This window comes from Cydia pomonella, chromosome 9 (genome assembly GCF_033807575.1).
Source record: "Cydia pomonella isolate Wapato2018A chromosome 9, ilCydPomo1, whole genome shotgun sequence".
NCBI classification, from domain to species: domain Eukaryota; kingdom Metazoa; phylum Arthropoda; class Insecta; order Lepidoptera; family Tortricidae; genus Cydia; species Cydia pomonella.
In genome coordinates, this window is record NC_084711.1 from 12821532 (window position 1) to 12831435 (window position 9904).

At 37.0% G+C, this 9904-nt stretch overlaps 2 protein-coding genes across 3 annotated transcripts; both read right to left on the bottom strand.

Moving 5' to 3' along the window:
- Positions 1–743: 743 nt before the first annotated feature.
- LOC133521420 (palmitoyltransferase ZDHHC11-like) lies at positions 744–2753 on the bottom strand. 2 transcript variants are annotated; one of them, XM_061856373.1, is made up of 3 exons: positions 2639–2753; positions 1787–2542; positions 744–1657 (listed from the first exon to the last, which is right to left on the bottom strand). In XM_061856373.1, the coding sequence occupies exons 1-3, from the start codon at positions 2679–2681 to the stop codon at positions 1650–1652; spliced, it is 807 nt and encodes a 268-aa protein (XP_061712357.1). In that variant the 5' UTR covers positions 2682–2753; the 3' UTR covers positions 744–1649. The 2 variants fall into 2 exon arrangements, with proteins under 2 accessions (XP_061712357.1, XP_061712356.1); XM_061856372.1 differs by having other exon boundaries at positions 744–2542.
- Positions 2754–3458: 705 nt separating this feature from the next.
- Positions 3459–9844, bottom strand: LOC133521419 (tRNA-dihydrouridine(16/17) synthase [NAD(P)(+)]-like). Its single transcript, XM_061856371.1, has 7 exons — positions 9496–9844; positions 8981–9140; positions 8011–8206; positions 7146–7394; positions 6493–6748; positions 6066–6224; positions 3459–3717 (listed from the first exon to the last, which is right to left on the bottom strand). The coding sequence occupies exons 1-7, from the start codon at positions 9709–9711 to the stop codon at positions 3550–3552; spliced, it is 1404 nt and encodes a 467-aa protein (XP_061712355.1). The 5' UTR covers positions 9712–9844; the 3' UTR covers positions 3459–3549.
- Between the last annotated feature and the right edge of the window lie 60 nt (positions 9845–9904).

Sequence of the window (9904 nt, forward strand, 5' to 3'; positions counted from 1 at the left end):
TTTTATGATAGAGGAGGCAATCGAGCAGACGGATCACCTGATGGTAAGCGATTACCGCCGCTCATGGACACCTGCAACACCAGAGGGGTTGTAAGTGCGTTGCCGGCCTTTACGATGGGAGTTAAACAAGATATGACTTTATCATCCCGTATGCATATTTATGACATTTCGAGAGCATCGCAAATTGGATAAGTCTACTTCCGTTTTTCATTAATAAGAACTTAGTAGTCAAAATAATAATACCTAAGCGATTAAAATTCTGTTTCATTACGCGGGTCCACACAGAGCGAGCAAACGCGCGAGGCAATTTCCGCGCGCACAAAACGGACCCTCCTATTCAAGTTTTGTTATAGTAATATGATTCAAGACTTGCAGGTATTTAAAAACCAAGTATGTACATAATGTGTTTGTTCTAGAGGTTTCATGAACATGGGTCGACAGCACCTAAACATACAATTTTAATTACACTTTGCTTCACACTATTGTGATTCGCGAGTTCGTGACGCACATTAATTACTTATTAGTCTTTAAAGGTGAAAACTGGCATTTACAAAACTTTATCAAGATCATGCGATATGCCCATATGGTGGTTCCTATCGCAAGAAAAAGATAACGTATTTGTATCTATTTGATATTTAGACGAAATGCTATTTGCCTCTTGATAAACACGACAGTGACGTCAATACTATCTTTAGTGAGAAATAAATGTTAAAATCTTTCTAGACAAAAATAAAATAAAAAGATCAGGTTTTTAAGGCACATTTATTTTTAAAAGTCACATATAATTGCTTAGTAGAAAAACTAGGTTTCAAACCCATTAAAGTCGTTTAAGCTTAAAGTTAGAATGAAAAGATGTATTGCTCTATCATTTTATCAATAGTTGCGTCCCATTAAGTTAATGGAATGTTATTACGTCGTTAGTACAAATGGAACATTTCGTAATGCGTTTATAGAAAAATCATTCCCAAATATCAGTCTGAGGTTATTTTACACACTAGCGTCTCTTGAGTATCGTGGAAGTCTCGTCAGTGTATAGGCCTTGTTACCTCAATCTTCCTAACTAGCATCCTGACTCCTTATTACATATTATCTTACAAACCTTCGTTAAATTTTGTATTTTTCTAACCAACGAAAATGACCAAATGGCGGATAGGGACAAAAGATTATCAGCTGTTTGTTAGATTTGACTAACGATTATGAATAACGCCGATTTATGGCTAATGCAACGTTAGGCAAAGGCGACGCGACGCTAGCAGTCTTAGCGCTGACTAGACGCCCATGCACGCTCGACTGACGCTAGTGTGAAAGGTCGTTTAGCATCGTTTGGATCATATCCGGCAAATTGTGGGTTTAGCGAGAGGTGTATTAGGTCTTTATGGCCGAGGCCGATGCACCATGGGCCAACGTTTAAAATCGTTTGGATAATTTCCGCCAAATGGTGGGATTATGACTCATTTATAGTGGTCACTTGGTCAGACAGGACTATTGTCCGCTTACACCAGACTTCCTGGTCCAATTTGTTTTTAGAGAATTCCCATTTTCGTAGTCGCCTCCGCCCCTCGTCCACTACGCCATCGCCACTGATCCTGAGGTAATCTTAACCAGAAGTGTCCTGCTTGACTTAGTGTCTTCAACCTGAACCTCCTGGTTTACCGCTCTGCAATATCATTTTCAGGATGTATCTTATTTTTATCATACAGAAACAACTTCTTAGCTTTGTCCAATTCGTGATTAATTAAGATACCAATTAGGTTGCTGGCATTGGCTTCGCTATTTACAGTTTTACCTGGATCTTCAGAACCCATTTCAGTATCGTGATCCTTTTTTATTTGATACATTTTCTTTGTACATCTCTTTCTGCAACAGCACCCGTTAGGGATACATTGTATTCTTGGCGCATTGGGTGTTCCACTTTTAACAATGTATTCGTATGTAGATACACCTAAAATCCATATATAAACATGAAAACAACACAGATGCAACAAGGCACATGCTATTGCAAAGGCACTTACACACAGCACGATAAGAAACACTAAAAAACATATAGAGTTCTTGCAATACTTATTGTAACTGGTCGCCTCGTAGATCGAGCAGTTAATAAATTGCTGTGCGGATACGCTTAATTTTTGTGGGTACGATAGGAATAGAATAATATCTGTAAGGCACAAACACGACGTGAACATGGATATGAATAATGCGGTGGCAGCGGCCGTGATAAAGGCCGCATAGTTCCTCTGGCCGACGCAGTTATTCAACCATTTGCAGTGGTGGTCGAAGCGGTCGACGCACTTGTTGCAGATGCTGCAGTGCTTTGTTTTCTTGCTGCTCGTGTAAATGTTGCACAGGTGACACCTCCCATTTTCGATGACGTGAGTGTGAATGCTTCGATCGAATTCTGGCACATTATTCACTTTAAGTTTCTTCAGATCTTCTTCGCTTGGGTCCAATAGTAACGCGGCACTGTGTGACACGATGTGCGTTACGTATAAAATGATAAAGATGGTCAATGAAATTATTTTTAACTCTTGAAACTGGATATTCACTAAAATAGTAAAATTTATTATGGCAGTGACCACAAATACGATCCATCCAATAACTTGTTGATAGTGTAAAGGTAGTTGTAAACCGTGTAGCCTACGTTGAGGTCTTGGGGTTTGCTCAATAGCGCAACATTTGGCCATTTGTGAATAATTAAATAAGTTTAAATTATATTTCTATACAATTGACATCGACGGAATAGTTTTATTGTTTAGGCCCCTAAATGGAAAAGTTCAATAGAACGATGCGCGCGCAAGCGGAAACGAACTTGCTGATTTAGGACCACAAAATTACAATGTTCTGGTGGCCAAACAAAGAACTAACATTCTTTAATACCAATCATGAAACTAGTGGCGCCCCCATATAACTGAAACCTAGTCTTGTTAACATATAGCACAGTGGTTTGACCTAAATTACCATGGCAACTGAAATTTTGACCTTCTATTGTAATGAAAACATTCGCCTTTGGGGCTACAAACAATTGAATTGGAACTATAAACAAAGGATACATAAATACTTTGAGCATAAACAATGTATTTTTAGTAGGTATACCTATAGTCAACTTCCTATGTAGGTAGAAAAGCGGGCAAGTATTTCATAATGACCTGCACACGCTCTTGTTTTTATAAAATTAAGTTGTGTCAAGATCATTTCGAACACTTTCCTCGCATACCTACTTTAGCTGCTTAACACAATAATTACCTTAAATTTGAGTCTTTCACCGATGGCGCCCTAAAGCTCTATTTGGCACCACAAAAAGCTTACGAGCGCACGTTTAAGTAGCACCACATGTTGACTTGATAAGACTCGTAACGAAATTTGTAGTTCAGTATCACCGAAGATTAACCACTCCAGTCATACTTAATATGGAGAATCAAGTTCAGTCAAGGATTCCAGTAAGCCTAAATGAAACAGACATATTTTTAAGGGAACATAAATTGTAATATAAATAAAAGATAAATTTTCACTTACATTTGTAAATATAATACAATTCACGTAACAAAAAATCTATTAAGTCACAACATTATTTTCCGCAGCATCAATGTTTTCTTTGGCATGTTTCTTGGCCATTTCTCGTCTTGTTTTTACATGAATTCTGTGCCCCATGCAGTCAAGGTTCTCTTCATAGCATTTGTTTTTACAGCACTTCTTACAAAGGTGATAACCACATTTACCACCCTGAAAAAGAATGAAAATTAATTCAAATATTTTAAATAAAACATTCCGTCTTAATGGTTCTTAAATGATCTCTAGATGTAGACGGCAGGCCAGGAGCATATTTCATCAGTCATTGCCTCCCGGCTGATACTTTGTCAGATGATAGATAAGATGCTGTTTTAAACTAAAAAAGCGGCCAAGTGCGAGTCGGACTCGCGCATGAAGGGTTCCGTACCATTTATGACGTATTAAAAAAAAATCTACTTACTAGATCTTGTTCAACAATTTCAACATTTTACCACTTTGGACACACATTTTACCACTTTGGAAGTGTCTCTCCTATCCATAGATACCCCACACGTATGGGTTTGATGAAAAAAGATTTTTTGAGTTTCAGTTCTAAGTATGGAGAACCCCCAAAATTTATTGTTTTTTTTCTATTTTTGTGTGAAAATCTTAATGCGGTTCATAGAATACATCCACTTACTAAGTTTGAACAGTATAGCTCTTATAGTTTCGGAAAAAAGTGGCTGTGACATAATCGGACAGACAGACGGACATGACGAATCTATAAGGGTTCCGTTTTTTGCCATTTGGCTACGGAACCCTAAAAAACCGTCAGCCGGTTCCATCGCGGTGGAATGACTCAGCTGTAAAATGAACATGTAAAAAATATGCGCCTTACCATTTTATGTGCGGCGTAATCCGTTGATGGCGTTTTTAAGGCGTTTACGCCTGATGAAATGCTACATGCAAAGTTTCATGATTTGTTATTGATATATTTATTTATTTAAACTTTATTGCACACATAAAGAAAAATGTACAAATGGCGAACTTAATGCCAAAAGGCATTCTCTACCAGTCAACCATTGGGTCAAACAGAGACATTTGTGTATGTTGGTGCAGGAAAAAATAATAACAAATAATAAGGAAAAAATTAAACGTGAAGTCAAATAATATTAAAAATATTTAAATAGTTAAATACTACTACTTATTATAATGTATAAAAGATAGACTAATACATATAATTATGTACATATACATGATGGTGAACCTTATTTAAGTTCTTCTGACAGGATATAATAAAAGGTATTGCGCTTATACATGTTCATGCTTATCACCGCGATATAACCGGCTGATGGTTTTTTAAATTAACAATAGCATCTGAACTATCATTTGACAAAGTATCAAACGGGAGGCGATGACAATTTTTAGTTTGTTTTAGGTGTTTCGATGGCTGCCATTCCTCAACCCACCAACGGAACGGCAGCTGACGTCCACGAGGGTTTATCATACCTAGGCGTTAACCTCGTTAAGCTCGCTCGCTCGTCGCTTGTGTGGACTCGCCTAACGCCATATATTTTGTAATTATTTTATGTGTCATACTCATACGCCATTTAATCCACGGAACAACAACGAAATGTAGGTGTAAGCAAGTATAGCTATAGCTATGTACAGTCGCGGACTTTGAAGGTTTGTGACTTTTGAACCTTAATGCGCGCCATAACAAAGAATCGAAAAGTGACAAACCTTCAAATTCCATGACTCCGTATGAGACGTGACGAGACCACGAGAGTGAGAAAATGTTATATTTTACCATAGAACAAAGCTAAAAGCAAGTTTTATGATGTGTCGTGTGTTCCATAATATTTTTTATTCATTCATAAGTTTCATAACAATAAAATACTGTGTTGAACATAGCTTAAAATTAAAACATTACATTATATTGAAGAAATTAAAGCTTAATTAGTGATCCCAAGATGATGATACTGCTTACTAATTAGCCTCGATACTTCTCACCCGACTATAATGAATGAAGTGTCAGTGGTCGCATCACTCATAGAATAAAGTTAGACCAAGCTAAGTTGGCAGCGATTTTGGCAGCACAGGTTGTGCGAGTGTTATTTTTACCGTCATACTCCTATGAAATTATGACGCTACTTTTTAGGGTTCCGTACCCAAAGGGCCAAACGGGACCCTATTACTGAGACCCCGCTGTCCGTCCGTCCGTCCATCACCGGGCTGTATCTCATGAACCGTGATAGTTAGCCAATTGAAATTATTGAGATTATGTATTTCACAAAAATTCCAAAAATAGAATAAAATAAATATTTATTTCCAATCTCGAGGTTCTCATCCAATCACCGAAGTTAAGCAACGTCGGGCGGGGTCAGAACTTGGATGGGTGACCGTTTTTATAGGTAATGGTACGGAATCCTTCCTGTGCGAGTCTGACTCGCACTTGGCCGGTTTTTTTTTACTAGGGTTCAAAAAATAATGAAGTGCATTTTTAACAGGCTTCCAAAAAGGATACGAAAACCGTAGTCGGTCTTTAGAGTCGGTATTTTGAGAAGAAAATAAATACTTACAAGAGGGTTGGGGCATTTGTCATTCATACAAATCTCGCCGCTCCTCGGTTGGGGTTTCCCGGGTCTCCTCATAACACGGCGAAGCTTCTTCATTTTCTTCCGCGATATTGTGTTTCCATCTGTATCTTCGTGATTTCTTTTACATTGGTTATCACTGTCCTGAGAAAAGCAAGAGTTTTAGGTGCATTGTTTTAAATAGAACAACAGGTTAACACGTTTAAAGTGCTTTAAATTTGCCAGCCAAGAAACTACCTTGAGGTATTAAATTTAAAATTGTATTTTGGTCGTCATTACGGCCGCGATATCGCGTCCGTGGGATTCAAATCGATTTAGAAAACAACAATACTTAAGAACCTTGTTGTTTTTGGAATTGAGATATGTATATAGTGTATCTATGACATTGAAAAGAGCCGGTAAATTCGTTTACCTGATTTCTGCATAGATTCTCCATTTTTTGGGTATGTTCTTCTGGTGACATCCTTACATAAGGTTGGCAAATCCATGGAGGTAATATTAAGTTAAATCCTATCCTTGTTACTGCTTCATTTTCGTCGAGTTGTTCCGTACCTTCATGGTAATTTAAATATTTACATTTAATATTTTTACACACTTGCTTAAACTCTTGGAGGTTTTGTGCAGTAGCTAACAGTTGTCTGTCGTCATTATTGTCTTCTATCGTAAAACTGTAATTTATTAAAATGGTTATTAGTTGTGTACCTGTACCATAAATAAATTGATCCTCCAGAACATCTGAGTACATGATAATGACAGCAAAGTTAAAGTTTGTCAGGTTAGTCAGACAACTGTATGCTGGAACTGTTATGCATATGATGTAACCGATGGGCACCTTTGATGCAACTGAGGTCCCAGCATCAATCAAAATATATGATACTGATATCTTACTAAAGAAGTAAAAGTCAATACCAAAACTTTTATAGTTTGTGTCATTCGTCATGACGCGCAGATTTGTCATATCTAACCTTTAATAACATGACAATACGAGTCGAGGCACGCGTCTTCGTGAATGACACGATCTATACTATAATTAACCTGACATTAATTGAAATATTAACAACTTACATTTTATGAAATATTTTAAACAAATGTCCTCTAATATAAGATGATGGGCAGGGGTACTGCTCTACCAAGTCAAGGTATTGCTCTGCCATTTCCCAAGTGACAGGATTGACCCCGCTGAACAGGGCTGGGTTTGTGAGGATGCCCTCCGCACTCATGACTCCATCAACATTAGTGTATTCTATACACCTGTATACATCTTCTAGGCATTGAATGTTACCATTAGCTAACATGGGGACTGATACTGCATCCCTTAAACAAAAGAAATGCTAACTACACATTTCATCACAAAATTTAAATAAATGTCGTAAGACAAACATCCCTATTGTATGAACAAAAAAAAACATATAGGTTTATACCAAGAATCTTAAGAGTAACCTAATTTAATATAAATTTGAATAAACACATATTTGGTCTGAAAAGGTCATTAATTATGCACAAAGTATTATGTTCAGGTTTTAATACTTGTAATAAGTAGAATCTATGTTTAAGCCCTGTATTTGCAGCTTACACAGGGGGACTACTTGTTACTTTCTGACTGAGGTCTGATATTTTCCGTTTTGTTCCAGTTTTCCAAAATTACGAACGCAATAAACCACCTGAAGATGTCGATTTTGAATGTTGAAATTTCGCATGAAACAATAAAATTATTTTTCACTTCACCCTACTACTTAATATTTTTCATAATTGTTAAAGATTTAAAAGATAAAGTGTGTAAGTACTTCTATTTTGCCCAACCTGCATAACTTTGTCTGCCTGACATTATACCAGCTACATGCTTTTGCAGGTTAGCTAGCTGGACAACAGAAACAGGATTTTTATAAAAAAAAATAATATTATATATAAAAGAGCAATGCTGAGTACAAACCTAACAGCTTTGATATGCTTCCAACTGGCAATTCCTGTGAGGGGCCCTTTTTGCTCTCGGGTCCTGCCGTGAACTGTGAGCAGTTTGCATCCAGCATTTTGCAACATCAATGCATACTCTACAGACTTTTCAACACTTTCAAATATTCTCACCTTGCATGTTATTGGCACTGACACTGCTTTTGACATGGCTTGAACTGAAAGAATATGCAAATTGAAACTTAATAAATTTTATTTCTAAATTTGCACATAGGTACATAATAATGCATACAAACAAATTGACACATTCAAATCTGCAACAATCGTCAGATGGGTACAACCATTAATCAGCGACAGGGGTTGTCATTTTGCCTTATGTTAATTATTATAATAAAGTTATTTTAAAGGACTGCCCTGATATGCATCCGGCCCAAAGGTGCCCATCACACTAGCAGCATTTCCACCCTGTAAAGCTAACAAAATCCCCTGCACCAGATACAACCTGGAGCAAACAAACAATTCTTAATCATATTTTTTTCCTGTAGTAAAAATTATGCAAAACTAAACATATTTTGCATATGAAACATAATCTATCTCTTAAACCTGTAGCTACCCAGAAACCTAAAGGTCTCCCATTCAATTCAATTTATTTTTATTTCGGACCATGTCCATAGTGTTAGTATACATTCCCTTAATCCTATGTTAGTTAACTACTATACTAGCTCATAATAAATTATACACCAAGCCTCTGGATCCCATATGTACTCCCTCCCAGTGTTTCCAGAAGGCGCAAGCAGGCGATTCTAACACTAGGCGCAAGAGGCTGTTGGAACTGTCCCGCACGCGACGCATCAGGGAGGCAGTCCTTTTGCGTATTATTGCACCAAAGCAATCATTGCATTCTAATTTGAATCTTTATCTTATTATATCAAAATTGTCTATATCTTGCCAAGTTCTGATGCCAGGGCATTTTTTGTACTTGTAATAGTTACCGATATTTTTCAATAATTCCCATTCATCCTGGAGGAAGGAGCCATATCTTCCCCTTTTAGCAATAGCTTGAGGACATCCCAGGTTTATATCTATGGCATCACAGTAGTTTTCTGCTAGCTTTGCTGCTGCAGCCATGGTTTCAGGGTTATTGCCACAAAACTGTAAAAATACATAAAACATCATGAAATGAATTATTTTTAGACAGTCATACACTAATCCACTACCATTATGACAATGAATAACAGTATAAATAATAATTACAGAAACAAAAACCTGATTGCATTGAGAAAATTCAAGATTGAGGAACAAGTATTTATGTCCCAAATATTTATTAAAATTAATGCTCCTATTTTTTACAATCTAGTGTAATTTGTCCCATTTTTATTAGTTAATAGTGTAATCTGTACACGTTGATGCACCTCCCTGCTAGTCGTTTTGGCGGCCCTCATGAATGGCTTATCACTCTTATCAGGAGGCATAAACACACACACAGCATATATGTATTATAACCTACCTGTACAATCAAAGGTCTATCTTCATTACATGTTTGTAAACTGTCCCTTCTGTATTTAGGGTCCTTTGTGAAGATATTACTGTGGAACATTGGAGTGTAACACAACTGTGCGCCGTGACGACGACAGAGTACCCTCCAAGCTAATTCACTTGCATCTACCATAGGGGCAACTACAAAACGGGGGCGTTCTATTGATTCATACCAATCGTTCGACATTATTGGTACAATTATTTAATATTAAACTGAAAGTGTTCAAATAATAAATAGACACAGCCACAGCATGCACCATGTGAGCGAACCCTTGGCAATATTTGGAGAATTAAATTTGACATAATGACATTTAATATTAAATTGACAAACATGTAATGTCACGTCATGTCAAAGTTTTATTAAAGCGTTAACACACGCT